This window comes from Erithacus rubecula, assembly GCF_903797595.1.
Source record: "Erithacus rubecula genome assembly, chromosome: 1".
NCBI lineage: Eukaryota > Metazoa > Chordata > Aves > Passeriformes > Muscicapidae > Erithacus > Erithacus rubecula.
This window is the reverse complement of record NC_136658.1, coordinates 860,377-879,301: the sequence shown is the minus strand read 5'-3', so window position 1 is coordinate 879,301 and position 18,925 is coordinate 860,377. Positions and strand designations below refer to the sequence as shown.

General features: G+C 57.8%; 1 protein-coding gene across 1 annotated transcript in view; it reads right to left on the bottom strand.

The window, feature by feature from the left end:
* ARHGEF17 (Rho guanine nucleotide exchange factor 17) overlaps positions 1-18,925 on the bottom strand; it is a 28,403-nt gene that overhangs the window by 4,769 nt on the left and 4,709 nt on the right. The window contains exons 2-10 of the mRNA XM_079321250.1: positions 4,817-4,894; positions 2,608-2,790; positions 2,117-2,233; positions 1,742-1,834; positions 1,223-1,399; positions 927-977; positions 545-654; positions 353-438; positions 124-242 (exon numbers count right to left, since the gene is read on the bottom strand). Coding sequence (XP_079177376.1) covers positions 124-242; positions 353-438; positions 545-654; positions 927-977; positions 1,223-1,399; positions 1,742-1,834; positions 2,117-2,233; positions 2,608-2,790; positions 4,817-4,894 — 1,014 coding nt within the window. The remainder of the gene's footprint in view (positions 1-123; positions 243-352; positions 439-544; positions 655-926; positions 978-1,222; positions 1,400-1,741; positions 1,835-2,116; positions 2,234-2,607; positions 2,791-4,816; positions 4,895-18,925) is intronic.

Genomic DNA, 18,925 nt, shown 5'->3' with positions numbered 1-18,925 from the left:
AGGGCTGGGCACTTTTGGCCACCAGCCCTTCCACAGGTTCTCCCCTCTCACCGAGGATATCCTGTGTGGTCCCACCTGGAATGTACCCAACCAGGGGACAGCTCCAGGGCCCCATCCCCATACCTGGTGGGGGAAGCTGAGGGTCTCTGACAGCTTGCTGACTTGCCCCAGCGTGTTGAGGTCTTCATCCAGGCGGCTGATGCTTTTCTGGATGCTCTCCCTGTTGGTGGCTTGCGAGGCACCTGTGAGGGCACACGTGCACAGTGTTAACCCCTCCCTCCCTGGCACTACCAGCCAGGGGGAGAGATGGGTTTTGGGCTGAGATGGGACACTCCAGCAGGCAGTGACAGACCTTTGACGATGTCCACATCCTCCAGGGGCAGCTTCCAGAGCAGTTTGTACTTGCTGGCGGTGTCGATCACGCTGGCCGCCGTGTACCTGGGAGGTTGGGGGGGACGGCCGAGCTGCACCCACAGCCACAGCCCCCAAAGCCAGGCCAGCTGGCAGGGACAGCAGGGGTGGCCCCGAGCCTGGGGGTACTCACAGGCTCATGGAGCTGCGGCGCAGCGAGCCCGACTTGCGTTTCAGCGTGGTGCACACCAGCAGGTCCGTGAAGAGGAAGAAGGAGCGGTCCTTCTTCCCACCCACCGCCTTCTGAGGGGCAGGGAGAGACACCAGGGGGTGAATGGCCATCCCTGCTCTGTGCCAGTGCTGGGAGAGGGCCCTGCCTCACTTTCCCCATGTGCTGCCTTGCCCTTCCATCTGTCTGTTCCATCCATCCATCCATCCATCCATCCATCCATCCATCCATCCATCCATCCATCCATCGCCTCCCATGGGCACAGAGCCACCCCATGACCTGCAGTCACAGCCTCCCATTGCCCACCCAGTGTGTGGTCCCATGTCCCCACAGACCCTGCTCTTACCACTTCCACGACCATCTCCTGGCGCAGGAACCTGCGGAGCGGGGCCTGGAGCTGTGGGGACAAGGAGACCCATGGTAGGCAGCTTTGCAGCCTTCATCCCTGTCCCTGCATCCTCCAGCTCAGAACTGGGACCCCAGTCCCTTCCCAAACCCCCAGGGGCCCACCAAGGGCAAATGATGATGAGGAAAGTGATGATGGAGGAGAAAACCCAGGGTGGGGTGACCCAGAAAGAGCAGAAATGAGGACATATTGTGGAGAAGGAAAGAGTGACCCCTTCTAAGGCCCCCCATCCGTACATCCTCCATCCCTTCGATGTGGGACTCAATCTCCTGCACGATCCTGGCGTTCCTCTCCACCTCCTCTGCGCTCTTCATGCCCTTGTTGATCCTCTCGGCCACTTGCTTGATGTTGCGTTGGGCGTCGATGAGGAAAGGGTGGTCGGGGTGGTCCTCAGGCGTGTGCTTCAGCAGGTCCTGCCGTGGGGACAGAGCTGGCTGTCACCTCTGGGCATTGGCACTGTCCCTGCCCCAGCCCCTCCCACGCTGCTCTGGATGCTGCAGATGGAAACCAGCCCCAGGGAGGGGGTGGCCATGGGACTGGACCCAAACTGACACCAGCAGAAAGGCTGAGGGTCAGGGGACCACAGCAGGAGGGCACCAGGGTGACTGTCCTCAGAGTGAGGAAGGCAGAGCCAGCCTTGTGACAAGGGGTGGGAGAAGGGGTCAGGAGAGACCTGAGAGTCCTGAAAGCTGCATGGAGGTGAGGAGGAGCCTCCCATGCTGCTGGTGTGACACTGCCACCCCGGTGTCACCCACCTTCACCAGCAGCTCGTAGCGCGGGATCCTCTGCACCGGCTTGATCATCAGGTCAGACAGGGCCTGCTTCTCCTTGTTCTCCCGCATGCTTTGCTGCAAAACATGGTGAGGGACAAGGATGGGCCCCCTGGGACACAGCAGGGACACAGCAGGGACACAGCCTCCCCCTAACCCAGGATCACCCATTCTGGTTTGGGGTCACTCCTTTTGCACCATCCGGAGTGATTCTGGTTCGTCCTGACTCACTCTTTGCAACAAAACCAAGAAGGTGGGGGGGAAATTCCCAGTCTGGCAATAAATTTTCTCCCATTAACTCCCATCCTTCCCATCTCTAGGTGGTGGCCAGGATCTATGGAGGCAGGAACCAGGACCCACCTCCAGGAACTTCATGAAAGCGGGCCGGGCTTCCTTGGCGATCCTGACGGCATCCTTGGCGTTGAGGAAGTTATCAATGTAGGCAGAGTAGATGTTCACCAGCACATCCTTGGAGAACTGGGAGGGAAAAGCAGGGCTAGATCCAGCATGGGTCATGGACACACACGGAGGGAGCTGCCCCAAGGGTTAACTCTGGCTCTGGGCTGGTGCAGGGAGGGCTCACCCACTGTCCGCCCACCTCGATTTTCAGCCCTGACGTTTGTGCTCCCGCGGCAGAAACGCGGAGCTGCAGAGCCAGAGGGAGCAGCAGCTCCCACCCCTATGCTAAGCAGACAGCAGGCCTGGAGATCGTCTCCTGCTCTGCATCCCAGGCCTGCCTGGCCCATGCTTTCACCACTCCCCTGCCTCCTGCTCCGAGTCCTCTGCTCTGGGGCCGTGCCCAGGCGCGGGCACACCCGCATTCCGGGGGGAGTCACCCTGCCAGGACCCACCGACTGCACCAGCAGGTCGCCCACTTTCTGCTTCTCGTGCCAGTTCTGCACGCAGTCGTGGATCTGCTCCAGGAACTGCTCGTGGTGCTCCAGCAGCTCGGGGATCTGGTCGAAGATCTCGTCCACCAGCGAAGGGTCGCACAGCAGGGAGTTCTCCGGCTGCTTCAGCGGCTTCATGTAACCCTGCGGGCAAGCAGAGCCACCGTGCAGGGATCCACGGAGCTTTCCTCTCCCTCCCCAGCCAGTCTGGATCCCACAACCCATGGAAACAGGGGGATGGATGGCATCCTGCAGCAGGGGGTTCCTCCAGGGGATGCTGGGCTGTGGGACCCACCAGCAGCACCAGACAGGTTTTGCAACCCAGCCTCCCTCAGTCCCATCCCAGTGAATCTGTGTGGGGAGGGGGGAGGTCTGCACAAAGAACCTGCATAGCACAGGATCCTCTGTCCCAGGGCCTTAAGAGCCACCTTGGCTCTCATGAGCCTTCATCACCTGCATCTGCCTGACCTAGCTTGGAAATCACAGCAACACAACCCCGGGATCCGAACGCCGGAGTGCTGCTGGTGGAACCAGGAGGGGCTGGACCAGCAGGATGCAGCCACTGGATCATCTGGATCACCATCATCACTGGAACACCACCCAATGGCTAACAAGCAATACCCAGGGCTAGCAGGTCCTCAGCAATGCTGGCTGGGTGGCTCTGCTATGAAACCCCTGCCCTCCATCCAGAGCTGCAGAGTGGAGCAGTGCCCCAGGAATGGGAGAGATTTGCAGGGGATGCAGCAGGGTGTGGAAGGTCCTCTCTAGCCTTGCCACCCCCTCACTCTGACCAGTACAGTGTGCTGGTGGCTTTCAGGATGTGTGGAGGACCACACAGCTGAGCAGTGAGGGCAGAACCCATCTCGAGTGGCTTCAGATGTCTCCAACCAAGCTGGCAAAGGAGTCATCCCCCAAGAGTCAGGTTCCTCAAGCTGATGCCAGATATCTCATAGAGTTTAGAAGTTAGAAGGACCAAATCCATCCTGAGGCTCTTAACCCCCTTCACCTGTCCTACTGTGCCCAGCACCTCCATGGACTGTGCCATGCATCCTGCTCTTCCCAGGTGGGGAAGGAGAGCCCTTGCTGCAGCACACAGGAACAGCAGGCAGGGCCTGCCCATGCACCATCTGGCTTGGCTGGAAGATGATGCTCCACGGTGGTCCTTGTCCCATGCTATGTGCCACCGAGCCATGACAAGGATCTGAGCACCTCATCCCAGCTGAGACAGGGAGCTGGGAACACCTGCAGCTCCCACCCGTGTCCCTCCCACCCCAGAGGATGCACAGACCATGGGACAGAACTCTCTCCACACCAGACCAGCAGGGACACCCCCCAGTCCCAGGCCCTAGAGCTCTCCCAGAATCAGCCCAGAGCCAGGGTCCTCTGCCCCTCTAAGGCAAGGTCTGCACTGGCAGCAGCCAGTGGGTCCTTCCCCCCTGCAGCACCTCTGTGTCCACCATGGGGGCATCCTTGTGGGGGATTTGTGGAAGAGCCCCTGGCAGAGATGGGATGGAGTGCCCCGTGCCCTTGTGGACTGTCACAGAGGTCCCACAGGCTCTGCTTTTGCAGAGCTCCGAGGTTTTGGTGTTTCCCCCGGCAGGGATGTGGTTGGACAACCCACACCCCGGCCAGGTGACGTCTCCAGGGCGTTGACCATCATTAACCTGCTGAAACACCTTCATTAACATCTGAAACGTGGGCTGGACCCTGCGGCCAGGCTGCTCCAGGGGGTTTGGAACCAGCTCGGCAATAAACGCCCGAGAAAAACCTTTGGCTCAGGTCTGCAGGTGATTTTCCAAGCAGGAAAGGAGAGCACGAGGGAACAGGGGATTTCAGGGGTCCCCCATCATGGCAGGGCCATCGGGAGATGGGGTGCAGCATGAGGAAGAGCTTTTGGAAGGCAAGCACGGCAAGAGACTTGGGGGACACCATACCCGCCAGGTGACAACCCACTGGGAATGTTACAGGCTCACCCCGGGAACGGAGGTAACATCCACACCCACACCCCGTTCTTGTCACCGCCGTCACAGTGCTCCCACTTCTGCTGTCCCCAACATCCCCCCTGCCACCCCAGCCCGCACAGCACCCACAGCCAGGGCTCCGACTCGGGGTGACCGCGGTGGCCCCGCTCCAGGGTCTGGGGTGTCACCGCCCGGCCGCGCCACCTTACCTGCATCAAGGTGCGCAGGGACTCCACGTAGGACTGCTCGGTGTCCAGCAGGGTCATGATGACGTGTTTCCTCATGTCCTGCCCGGGGAGGAGAGACACACGGGTGTTTTGGGGTGGCCCGGGGCGGGGGAGCGGCGTGCCGGGGCTCGGGGCCGGCTGGGGGGGCTGAGCACCGGAGGAGCCCGGCTGGCGTCCAGCTCCCCTGCGCTGCCTCTGCAGCCCGATGGAGGAATCCGGGAGGATTAGGAAGTACATGACACCGAGCGCACAGACGCCTGCTTTGCTCGGGGCCGCGTCAGGAGCCCGCCCTGGAGCTCACAGCCCTACATGGGTCGGTGCCGGAGCCCTCTGCCTCTCCAGGGCTCCGCTCCGAGCGGACCCGCAGGAATCCGCCTCCCGCCCAGCACCCCGGGCACCCTGGGGCTGGGCTGTGGCCCCGGAGGAGGCGGATTAATGGGGTGGGATGGGCCACCAGCACCACATGGGTCGGGGTCTCTTTGGCTGCGGGGCTCGGGAGCCCCTCCTGTGTGCACTGCCTGCAGCTCAGCCTGGGGTCCCAATGCTCCAGAGCCCAGGGCATGAGACACCCCAAAAGTCTTTGGTGTGAGATGTTCCAAAGGCCCTGAGTGCAAGGAAACCCAGGAGTTCTGGGTGTGAAATGCTTCAACGCTGCTGGGTGTGAGACATCCCAAGGGATTTCGGTGAGAGATGCCCCAGTGGGCCCAAATTTTTTGGGTGCAGAAATGCTCCAGAGGTGCAGTGATACCCCAGAAGTTTTGTGTTTGGATACACTCCAGAGGTTCTGGGTGCAGAAACACCCCAAAGGTTTTTTATGTGGAGAGACTCCAGGTGCAGAGATATCCCAAAAGCTTGTGGTGCAGAGATGCTCCAAGTGCCCTGGGTGCACAGATACCCCAAAAGTTTTGCATGTGCAGAATCTCCAGAGACCCTGGATGTGAGACACCCCCAATGTCCTCAACCTTGTGGGATGAGCCCCTGGACACATGGGGCTGTGTCCTCCCCTGTGGGGACACAACGAGCTGTGAAACTGCTCTGCAGCCACAGGAAGGAGTTTGACCATCCTCACCAAGGAGAGAGGCCACCATGCCCCTCGTGGTCCCCAGGCAGCAATGGAGAGGGATCCTGGCCAGATCCTGCTCGGTGCTCTAGGACAGAGCTGTGCCTCAGTTTCCCTGCTCCCACCAGGCTGCTGATGGAACCAGGCGTGGAGGAAACTCTTGCCTAGGGCCAAATATTGGTGACGGGTCCAAGTCTCTCCAGGAATCAGGAAACCATGGAGATATTGGAGACCTCCCCACTTGGTTAGAAAGCTTACAGACCCTCTCACTGCCGCATTAATTCATTGTAATTATGGCTGGATGGGCACTCACTGGAAGATGGAGCTTGGGGGAATCTGATGCCCCAAACTGCCTCAGTTTCCCCAACCCTCACCCAGCCTGTAGTTCCCTGCTGCTCCTGCTTTTCCCTGGAGCCGTCCCAGCTCAGGACTGGAGCACAGGGTCAGACCCAGGAGCTGAACAGACTCAGCACCAGCCACTGGGGATTTGCAGCAGTGGAGAGACGCAGGATGAGGCCCAGCTGTTGGCAAGGGGATTTTTTCCACTGTTACAGCACCAGCATAACCCCGCAGGGGAGATGAGCAGGAGCTGGGGGTGAGGCACCATCCCAGCAGGGCACAGCGATCCCTGGGCAAGGGCAGGACGTGCCCCACTGCATTCCTTATCCCAGCAGAGCCTCTCCACCTGATGGGAGCTGATGATGCTTCAGCCTTCCATCTGCTCTCCCGGCGACGCCCCCGCCTCACCCCGGCCCCATCCTGCCTCCCCCGAGGTGCTCGGCACCCCCGGGACCAGCCCGTGCAGCCACGGCAATGGGGGCACTTCCCACCAGCCGCCGCCCCCGCCGTGCAAATCAGCGCTGGGGGGCGGCGGCAGCGATGCCTCGACACCCCCGACACCCTCTCCGGGCGGGCGCATCCCCCTCTCCGAACCCCGAGAGCCCCGGGGGTGTCGGGCTGAGGATGAGGATGGAGGCACCGTTGCCACGGCAATCGCTCGCAGACCCCACAGGTGCCGGGCTCCGCACACGTGTCCAAACATGACGCATCCATCCGCGCACCCCCACCTCGCCCCGCACCCACCGGCGCCCCCCGGGACCCCCCGGCCATCACCTCGGTGCCGCCGCGGCTGCCGCAGCCCTTCTCCGGCAGCTCCTCGGCCGCGCCGCTGAGCCCGGAGGTGGCGAAGGCCGCGTCGATGCCGTCCCCGATGTCTCGCATGTCCTCCAGCGCGATGGTGAACTGCGCCAGAGTCCTCACCATCTGCAGCATGCGGGTCCCGGGGGTCGGTCCGTCCCACGCGGCCCGAGGAATCGCGCAGAAATGCCCTCTCTATCCCTCTGCCTCTATCCCCAGGTGTCCGCCCCAGCCGGAACGCTGCGCCGGGATGCGGCGGGGAGGGGAATGGAAAGCGAGGCGCTATTTATATCGCCGGGGTTCGGGTGGATGTGGAAGCGGGGATGCGCGAAGAGCGCTCCCGCAGCGCGGCTGCGGGGGGCGAGGCTGCGCTCTGGGTCCCCGAGCTGCCCGGGCACGGGCGGGAGGCAGCGCCGCGAGCGGGAGGCACGGCCGAGCCCACGGACACGCGGATCCCGCCAGGGATGCTGCTGGGGAGGCTTTGCCCGGGGAGGATGCTGGGGGTGGGGTGGGGGGAGCTTTCCTGGGAGCTCGTGATTTTTTGGGGAGGGGGGATGCCTGGATGATGCTGGGGTGCTCAGCATCCTTGAGGGGCTCCGTCGCTGTGAATATCCCCCATCCCCGACCTCGCAGACAGGGAAACTGAGGCACACCCGCTATCCCCCACGGCATCATCACCTCAGCACCCACATCCCTGCTGGCCGGGTGATGCATCCTGCCCAGATCTGTTTATAACGCTCCCCTCCTGCTCCGTTAATTAAATCTAATTAGCCGCTCACCCCGTTTCCACAGCAACGGCGTGCAGCAGGGCTGCATCCTCCCGTTGCAGCCAGTAAATTTCCTCTGGGAAATGAGGATGATGAGCATCCCACCCCGGGAAGGGTGCGTGGCAGAGAACGGACCACTCGGGGCATGTAATTGCTGCAGCAGCTGTCAATGCACCCAGGGATCAGGGAAGAAGGAGTGCTAATTGCAACCAAGTGACGAGGCTGCTCTCTAGGCAGCAGCTCCTGCTCCTGCAACTGCAGTGTGCAGGTCACCCCAGCTGTTGGAATGCTGGGGTTATCTGGTTTGCAATCCCAGATCTGTTTGGGTTCCAGTCCTGAGCGCTTCTGGGATCCAATCCCAGATCCATTTCTACTGTAATCTCAGATTCCTTTAGGCTGCCATCCTAGAACCGGTTTTGTTGCAAGCCTGGATCCATCTGCATTGCAATCCCAGAGCCATCTGGGTTGAAATCCTGGGCTGTTCTGAGCTCCAATCCCAGATGCACTCTGGTGGTAATCCCAGACACATTTGGGCTGCAATCCCAAACCCATTCCAGTTGCAAGCCTGGGCATATCAGCATTCCAAACTAGGATCCATCAGGGATAAAATCCTGGGCTCTGCTAGAATCCTATTGCAAGCGCGCTTCTGCTGCAATTCCTGTTTTATTTGGATTCCAATTCCAGACTAATTTCTGATGCAATTCCAGATCCATTTGGGTTCCAATCCCAGAACAAAATGGGTTGCTAATCTAGGTCCATCTGGGTTCCAATTCCAGACCCTTCTGTTTGCAACCTTGAGTGCTTTTGTGTTGTAGTCCCAAACTCACCTGGACTGCAAATCCAGGCCCAACTGGGCTGCAACACTCTGGGTTGTGATCCCAGACCCATTTATTTGCCATCCTGGCCCTCCTCTGTGTTGGAATCCTGGGTCCATTGGGTTCCAATCCCAGACCCATCTAGCTGTATTCCCAAACCCATTCCTTTGCTGTTCCAGAACCATTTGGGTTGCAATCACAGACCCACCAAGGATTCAAACCTGGATCCAGTTGCATTGCAATCCCAAATCCATCTGTGCTGCAATCCTGATCCCATTCCTTTTGCAATTCCAGTCCCACTCTTGTTGCAATCTCAGACCCAACAGGGAAGCAAACCTGGATCCATCTGCCTGGCAATGCCAGACCCGTTTGGGCTGCAATCCCAGAACCACTCCTGTTATAATCCTGGACCCACCCGGGTCACAGTTTTGGACCCGTTTGGGCTGTAACCCCAGATCCGTCTGGGTTGCAATCCCAACGCCATTCCTTTTGTACCTCAAAGGATGCAAACCTGGTCCAACCGCATCGCAAGCCCCACTCGCTCTGTTGGCAATCCCACTCCCATTCCGGGGGTCCCAGCCCCACTCCAGCCCCGGGCTGTGACCGGCGGCTCCGCCCGCAGCGACGCCCCGAGCCCAGCCCGGCCCCGGGGCGAGCAGCGGTCCGTCCATGGCAGCGGAGCCTTTCCCGCTCCGGAACGCCCCCTGGGATCACCCCCTCCATCCCAGCCCCTGCGGGAGGAGCCGCTCCGCTGCGCCCGGACAGGCTGCGCTCTCCCCCGTGCCTTTGGAGACGCGCCGGGCCACCCAAATCCCTGGGGATGCGACCCGGGATGCTGCCGGGGGCTCAGCCCGTCCCGCCCGGCGCGGGGAAGGAGCCAGGCTGCGATTTCGGGGCCCCGGGGGGGTCCCCTCTCCATCGCCAAAAACAAGCAAACTCCGCAGCGCAGCCGGCCAGCCGAGCCCGGACCCCCCTGCGAGCGGCCCGCAGCCCACAGGAAATTCCTGGGAGTGTTTGGCCACTCCAACAGCGCTGCCTATTTTTAGGGCTGTCTAAAATATGAGCTGGTTATTTTTAGCAGCGCGGCTCTTTGTAAACACCTTTAGATTTCCTTTCGGACCAGCCCCTGTTGGGGGTTTTTTTGTTGTGTTTTTGTTTGTTTTTTTTTTTCCCCCAACCTGGGCGTTTCCGCCCCCAAAACCCCAAACCCTCCTGGGAAATGTGTGCCAGTTCCTTGGGATGGAGCCAACGGGACTCGTTCCCCCATCCCAAGGCTTGTGCCAGCGTGGCAAAATGCTCCTGAAAACCCAAAGATGGAGAGGATCCAGCACCAGGGCTTTGGGGGTGATTCAGCAGCACCCCAAACCTGGGATGGGGAGCCAAGGAAAGGCTTTTCCCCCTGACACTAGAAATACAACCCTGAAGAAGGATGGGAACTCTCCCATCCTGATTTATTTTATTTTTTAATGATGCTTAGCATGCCAACCCATCATTTTGCTTTCCCCTGCACAAGGAATATCGATGCAGGAGGAGTTTGAGCATCCCCAGGGATTTTAAAACATCTTAAAATATTTGGAAAAGGCCATGGTATATTGTGTCCTGCCCCCACTCTCACAAAGAGGCTTCGATGGAGGGAAGTCCTAAAACATCCAAATTTTAAACAAACAAAGGCCAAAGGGAGAGTAGGAATGTACATTCCATGAGGAATCACAGCTATCACACGAATTCTGGCCCTTGAGCTCGGGCTGAGGCCATGCACACATCACAGCACGGAATGATGATGTTTCCAGCCACTCTGAGGACTCTCCCTACTCTCCCAAACCCTGGGAGGGTGTTCCTTGTGCTAAAATCACATCCCATGGAAAGAGGATCACTGTATCCCCAGAGACCATCCCAAAATTCCCATACCCACAGCACTCAGTGTTTCCCCTTTCATTGGTGCAATGAGTTGTGCCAGCACCCAGCCATATCCTGAGTGAGCTGAAGCAGGGATCTTGTCCCTGAGACCCTGTTCTGGGGTAAAAATATCCAGATTTAGGGGGAAAATTGAGTGTTTTAGACCACTTTGGGATTTGCTGCTTGGGGCCTTCCTGCAGCTGCTGAGGGAGGAGCTAACCCTGCCTCAAGTAGAATTATTCCCACCCCACCAAAACATGCCAAAATTTCAAGAGTAAATAAATACAAGTTGTTTTTCCCTCATTACAGCCCGTTCCTGCTGGCAGCTCCTCGTGGGAGAGTCTCTAGGGTGTCACAATAGGGTTGTGCTAGGAGCTACCTGAATCTTGGCACCTCCTTTGAAACACCATTCCCAGTTTGAGAGAATCTGGAATTTCTGCACCTTTTCTTTCTCTGTGTGCTTGTTGCCAGGGTAGACCCCACTAGAGGGAGCTGGGACATAGTGGGAGCCACTGGTCCACGGAGACAGTACATGGAGAATTCCCAAGCTTGACAATTTTAACACATCCTCAGCTCTATTTCTACCAAAACCCTGGAAAGAAAAGGACTGGAAATAAACTGGACCTGCTTCCATCCATCCCAATGCAATGAGCAAACTCCTCTGCAACCAGCAGCATCACCCTGGAATGTAAAACTTCCTCGTGCAGCCAGAAAAGCCCCTGGCTGGCACCATCTCCCAAAACAGGGTGATGCTGTTCCATCCAATCCTGTATTGCCTCAATCACTCAGCCTCTGGCAGGAAATCACTCAGGGAATATAATCCTATCCTGTCCTCTTGGGAAGTATTAAAGCAGGAGGTTTGGCTGGGTTTGGTAGGGTTTCCAAACCTAAGCAGCCTTTCCCTTGGGACCAGTGATGCTCTGCCCTATGCCCCACACGTGCCATAAAGTTGGCAGATGGCAGCCAGCAAGGAGAGGATCAGCCACTGCCACCCCTGGGTGCCAATCACCTCCACTCCACGGTGCCAGTCACCTTTTTGGGGCACGTCAGCCCATCCCTGGGTACCAACCACCTCCATCCCTGGGCATCAGCCACTGCCACCCCTGGGTACCAACCACCGCCATCCCTGAGCACAGGTCACCCCTTTCCCCAGGTGTCACTCCAATCTCTCCCTCCCTCAACAGCAGCCAGCCCACCCTGGGGGCAGCAGCCCTGCCAGGGGAACAGGAGCAGTGGCACAGAGAGGATCCTGCAGAATGGAATCACATCCGCGCTGCCTTCCCTCCCTGCCCCGCCTCTCCCTCTCTCCCACGGCCGAGCACGGGCCAAGCTGCTCTCCAAAGAGTCACTTCTTCAAAGGAAGGAAGAGCATAAATCAGCGGCTCTGATTCAGCCCCGTTTCGGTTACTAATAATATTCCCGTGTTTATTCGCAGGCCCGGGGCTGGAGATGTTTGCTTTTCCCTCGGCCGTGGTTTTTCCCAGGCTCCCAGCTCACAGAGGAGCATTGATTTGGTCAGGGATGCTCCCATGGAGAAACCCGGCAGCACCGCCGCCTCCGGGATGGGGAGGAGGAGGAGGAGGAGGAGGAGGAGGAGGAGGAGGAAGGGGAGGAGGAGGAGGAGGAGCAGGGCAGCTTCAGCCCCAGCGCACGGGAATTCAGTTGTTTTCCCTTCTTGGACTTCTCGGCTGCGGTGATTCATCCCGGGAGGACACGGCCTGGCTGCAATTCTGCTTTTAAAGTGTGATGAAAAAAAAAGGGAATACAAAAAATAAAGAATAAAGGAGTAAGGACAGTTTTTCCAAGGCAGGGTGGAAGGATGCTGGGCATCCCTGTGCTGTGCAGGGGAGAAGCAGCACAGGGAGCAGTGTGGGATGGGGAATGGGGAGCTGTAGGAGCTGTAGGAGACTCATCTCCCAAAGCAACAAAAATTCCTCCTCTAAATGCACAGTGGGGCTTTTCCTGTGGGACTTTCACAGGAAATCGGGGTTTCTACCAGTGGCACTGGGGAGAGGGGCTCTTCTCTCTGCCAAAATTCAAAGCTCAGGTCTGTGCTGCTGCATCTGCTGCATCCTCCCTGCACTGCTGGCAGCACCTCATGGATCCCCCCCTCCATGCCCCCCTTGCCACCCGCTGGGAGGTGCTCACCCCAATTTAACCTTCCCCAATTACCATCCATCCCCTGGCACGTCTGCAGAGCCCTTACAGCACCAGTGGTCCAGGGCAGAGCTGGGGGCTTGTGGCCCCTGTTTGCTGCCAGCCTTTGCCGAGTCCTGGAGCAACTTTCACCAAATATGGAAGGTTTTTTTTGCCTCCGGATTTCGGCACGCAGGCCACGGCCCAAGAGCACAGCTTTCCAGATGCTGAGGTCAGCCCAGCTCCTCTTCCCTCCCCCTGCTCCTTCCCTGCTGCCTCCCAGTGGGCCTGGCCCTACACCCACCAGGACAGGAGTGATTCCACCCCCTCAACTCACTGGAAACCCTGGATCCCCCACCAGTATCCTCTGCTGCTGGTCCTTCCACCCCAAAAGCAAAGGTTACTAGGATGTGGGGGACAAAGAAGCCAGGGAGGAGGGTCCCTGATGCTGGCACTCCCTGGCATCACTGCTGGATGGGTGGGAGGTGCCCTGGCTGCATGCTGGAATGGGGCCAGGAGTCCTGGGACAGCCAGGAGGGAGCCAGCCTGGCATGTGGGCACCAGGAGGGGTTTGGTACCCAGGAGCTGATGGGGATCCAGGTCTCCACGTGGAGCCAGAATTCCAAGCACACCCAAAGCCAAGAGATATTCAGGAGTCAAAGATGATGGCTGCTCAGGGCATCCAGAAGCCAGTGGGGACTCCCTGGGTACCCAGGAGCTGGTGGATGCCCAGGATCCAAAAGAGACTCTGGGCACCCATGAATCCATGAGCACAAAGGAGCCAGCAGACACTCACAGGCTTGTGGGCACCCAGAAGCCAGTGGGCACCCAGAGGGGACAGGGATGTGGGAGCTGATGGATTCCTAGGATCAGGAGTCCACGGACACTCACAAACACAGAAGTAATCACAGGCCCCCACGAGCTGCAAATCCTCCAGGTGCCAAACCAGTACCAGGAGCCCACAGGCACCCAGAAATACCCTCCAGTGGCTGACAGATAGCCAGCAGCTGACAGATGGATTCTTAGGATCAAACAGGTTCTAGAAGTCTGTGGGTACCCACAAATCCACAAACACCCAGGAGCTGATGGATACCCAGGAGCTGATGGATACCCAGGAGCTGATGGAGGAGCTAGGAGACCTGAACACCCCATTCCATGCCCCTGCCAGGACTAGTCCTGTCCCTCCTGCCTGGATCCACGTCCTGGAAGCAGCTGGGGTGTGCCCAGCAGCCCTCACCCAGCTGTGCCCCACAGGCTGCCCGTGCCTGTGCTCCCCTCAGCAGGGATCTGGGGAGGGGGGGAAGCACAGAGCTGGCCAGGAACGCCCACAGCCCACGTCACACCACGGTCCAGGCGAGAGGGGACATTTTCCCTGCCCTGTCATTGCCACAGCAGCACCCCGGGGTGGGGAGGGGGTGGAACAGGGGGTTCAGCAGCCACTGACCTGCGCCAGGTTGGGACGATGGAGGGCCGAGCTCCCTCTCCGCTCACCGAGGCTCTGAGCCATCTACATCCCATCTCACCGGGGTTCTGGGCAACCCAAAACAACCCAAAAGGACCAAACCCGATCCCCTACCGCTGGCGACGGTGTTTCTGCCGAGGGGTCAGGATGAAACTCTTCCAAAAAAAAAAAAAAGAGCAAGAAGAAGGATGCCAAATCAGGGCAGGCCGACGAGTCTGCTGCTACTCCAGCTAAAAAAAGCAGGAAACCATATCCCAGGCTCGGAGATGCCAATCTTCCCATGCAAACAACTCCCTTTTTGTTTTTTTTGGAGAGTATTGGAGGGCTTGGGAACAGGCAGCACAAATAGAACTCCACAGCACCACCAAGGAAATGTTCCCCAGCCCCAGGGACCAGGCAGGGATGCTGGTGACCCCCAGCAGGATGGTGGCTTCTCCAGGGGAAACCTGGTGGTGGATAGGACCACAGGTGTCCTCTTCCCAGCACATCCATGCAGGGATGTCCTGGTGGGGCTCACTGGTGTCCTGGATGTCACTGGTGGGCTGGAAGGTGATGGCCATCTCCTGGTTCCCAAAAAGGGACATGCCTGGGGTTTCTGGGACAATGCACAAGCCCAACATCTGCTCCTTTCAGCACTGAGGTTAAAGGGATGCTGCCCAAAACACCCTACCCAAGGTACAGGGGAGCACAGGCTCGGGGCAGCCCCCAGTTGCACCCAGGAATGGTGGCCAGGGGGGAAGGGGCTGGGCAGACTGGGATCAGCTCCCCGGAAGCTGAGCAGCTCCAACGGGAATTTGCACAGAGTGACTTACTGGAATACTTTTACCCAGATGCTGATTTTCTTTCTCCCTCCCATTGGCCAGGCTGCAGTTCCCAAAGAACCAAAAGCAAACACACTATTTTTAGAGAAGAGTTCATTTACTGGAGCCATTCCCTTTGAAATTCCTCACTCATCCTCTCCATGGAAACCAAGGGAGTCCGGAGAAACAGCCCCACCGGGACCGACCATCAGAGCTTTAAAAAGAGCCACACTGAGGGAGAGGGGGTGGAAGTGGCTGATTTTCCCTCTCTGGACACATCCTGGCCTGGAAGAACCATGGTGGAAATGGCAATGCTTTTGTTTTAGTGGGCTAAATCCAGTGCAATCCAGGCTTGATGCCTTCAGGAGGAGACATCCTGGAAGATGGACCATGTTCTCTTGGAAAATCATGCCTGGATAGTGTGTGGGGATTGCTGGCTTGGATGGGTGGTGGGAAGGGATGGATGGATGGATGGATGGATGGATGGATGGATGGATGGATGGATGGATGGATGGATGGATGGCAGTCTCCTTCCCTGTTTTCCAGGGCATGCCCTGAGACAAGAGAAAACTGTACTGGCCAAACCCCAGCGTTGCCTTGCTGCACCTTCCCTTCCTTTGAGGGCATCTCCTTCTCCATCCTGGATTTAGGAGAAGTTCCTGCTGCAGCTCTGAAGCTGTGGGATGCCCCATGGGACCTGCTGTGACCAGGTGGGGAGCTCAGCAAGGGGAGAGCTCAGCACACCACCTCTCTGGACACTCCCATAACAGGGATCATTATCCAGGGGAAGTCTCCCTCTTCAGAAATATCCCTGGGAAAGGCTCTAAATCACAGAATGAGAGAATCACAGAATGGTTTGGGCCAGATGGCACCTTAAGTTCATTTTGTTCCTACCCCCTGCCATGGGCAGGGACACATCCCACTAGAACAGGTTGCTCCAAGGCCCATCCAGCCTGGTCTTGAACACTTCCAAGGATCTCACAGCCCTTGCAATGATGGATCAAGGCTGCAGGAACAAGCTCTGGGAAGCTTTGAGCTTCCATCCCAGCTGGGTTTGCAGGAGGTTACCTGGAGGTTACATCTCAGAGAGGCCAACCTGCTGCTTCCCTGGCAAGAGCAGATGGAAGAACAAGGCCACCTCCTCCCAGAAGCTTTGCAGAAATGTGATTTTCCATGGAAAAGCTCAGGCATCTGTGCACAGATGCAGGCAGGGTGCAGGCAGGCTGCCCAGTGCATCTCTTGAGAATACATCCCAGCACCAGGGACCTCTTCCCTGTACATCCCTCCACTCCTTATTGAAGGGAGGTACATCCACACAAATTCCAGGCATTTCCCTGGATGCACAAGCACCAGAACCAGCCTCTCCCTGTGTACCCCTCCATGCCCACTCCAGCCCAGGGAGCTCCTGGTGCATCCCAGCTCCAGGGACACTCCACAGGCTGGAAGCTGAGCCCATTCCAGCCTCCCAGCCTCGCTGCATTCCCTGGATCCTGCCAAGAGCCTGACCTTTGGATCAGGCACCACGGGCCAAAGCCAGCCCCCAGGACCAGCTCAGCCCAGTGCTAACCCTCTCTCCAAGGCTGGATCCTGCCCTGCACCTCCATTCCAAGCCTCAGAGGATGCACATCCCACGAGGATCACCCCCTCTCGTGGAGCTCGCTGCCTAATTAATTAGAGGCTTTTAATTAAAGTGGGGGGCCAAGGGACAAAGCAGCCCTGTTCAAGGCTCTGGCAGCAAGGAAGGAAAGGGGCAGAAATGGGCAGAGTTAAGGGGATTTTGGCACCAGGGAAAGAAAAGAGGCAAAAATGGGCAGAGTTAAGTGAATTTTGGAACTGGGGAATGAAAGAGGTAAAAATGAGCAAAGATAAGGGATTTTGGCACAGGGGAAGGAAAGAATAAAAAATGGGCAAAGATAAGGGATTTTGGCAGCAGGGAAAGAAAGAGACAAGAATGGGCAGAGCGCAGGGGATTTGGGCTGGGCCACCCCCTGGACATGTTGCCTGGCCATTGGTCCCAGGGTCAATCCCTGCCACTGACAGGCAGCTGATTCCAGCCAACTGCTCCATCCACATCCCAGCTCTCTGAAGGGCAGCCTGAGTGCCTCAGTTTCCCCTCACTCCAGCACCTCACTGAGCACTGCAGGCCCAGGGACACAAAACCCAGGCAGACCATTGGAGCAGGGAGAGGAAAGCCAAGATTTGCCCGTTCCCATCTCTCCCCTGCAGCTGCTTTAATTCCAGTTTTCCAGTAACGCCAAAAAACGAGACAACTCCGAAGAGCCCCAAACCCGGTTTTATGGAATTTACGGAAACGAAACGGAGGGAAACTAAGCCCAAAGATGACAAACTTTAGGAACAAGGGCAGTGCATTATTTGTCCTTTGGGCTGTCCCCACAGGGAGGAGGAGCTTCTGGAGGATGAGGGATGGGCTGGGATGGAGGAGCTGGGGAGGAAAGGGGGTGGCTGACGCAGGTCCCGGGAGCGTGACCCCACTGATTCCCTCTGGGATCCCCCATCCCTGAGGCTGTTCCGGGGTGCAGCAGGTGGGGAAGGCAGCGGCCAGGGCGCTGGGGGGGCACGTTCCCACGGCTCCTGTGCTCCCCAGAGGTGCTATATTTAAATCAATATTTTCCTGTTTAGTCCAAGCGCTGCTAAGTCAACAAACACAGCCTGACAGCGAACATACCTAATTTTCCATCCCCAGACGGATTCTAACCCCGCTCATACTTTCACTGAGCAGCAAACGGACCCCAAATCCATCCCAAATGCATCCTAAATGCACCCTGCCTTGCTGCTAGGCTCTGTGGGGATGCATATGGGTGTACACACGTGTGCCTGTGTGTGCTGCCCATTCCAGCAGCTTTTGGGATGCTGGAAGCAGGAAAATATCTTTATCTTGAGTTTTGGGTTTTTTTTCTCCCACAGGATCTGCCACAGTGGGATGGGCTGCTAATGACCCCTGAGGGATGGAAAGCCTGGTGCATGGGGCACAGGGTGAAGGAGTTCCTCTGCACCCAGGATGAATGGGATGGCTCCAGCCCCATGGAGAATTGCTGGAAAGCACCCAGGACAAACAGTGCTGCCCCCGAGGGAGAGCAGCTCCTTACATCTCAGGGCAGGATGTGCTGGATGCACCTCTGCCAAAGGCACCACCAAACCATGGCAGTTGGGAAAATATCCTGGGGGAATGATGCTGCAGGGATGCTCAACCCCAAGAGAGTATCTTGAGGCTGAAAGATTTTGGGAGAGACCATTTCAAGGGAGCATCACCAGAGGTGCCAGACCCCAATATTGGTCCCTTCCCAGAAGAGTCTGCTGGAGATGGACACCATCTCACCATCACCACCATGATAGGAGATGGATGCTCCCATCCTCCAGAATTCCCAAGTGGAAGTGACCATTTCCCCATACAAACTCACAGCCTCCCAACACTGGCTCTTTCCATTGAGCTAGGGAGGGGGGAAAAGAATCTAAAAGTTAAAAATAAAGCTTATTTCTTCTCTGCTGGTCAGGGAGCACATAAATCCCTGTTTCCAGTGCCAAGTTATATCCGGTCCTCGGTGCTCTCACTCAGAACTAAAGCAACTCCCTTGCAGGGCTCAGTCCCCCTCCACCCCCCCAGGCAAAGCTGGTGCCATCAGAAATAAAACATCCCAGCTCCACCATCTAATAAATCAAAAGGAGAAATAAAAATCCTGGTTTCAGTTAGGATATGGCTGGAGCACAAAGAAATCCCAAGGCAGGAGAGAGATTTGAAGATACAAGCTGTGGTGTTGCCCTTAAAAGGGAAAATTCGCACCCTCTTCCCCAGGGCTGGAGGGTTCAGGCAAGGTGAGGAGCAGCATCCTCAGGGTGTGCTTCCACAGGGTGGCCTCTCCACCTGAGGACATGCTCAGCCAAACAGGGCTCCCAGCTGGTACAAATCCACCCACAGCCATCCCAGAGTTGGGACCACACTGGCCAGGGCTGGGGGTGTGGGGTCAGCAGAGCATCCCTGATATTGGGGCCAACAGGTACC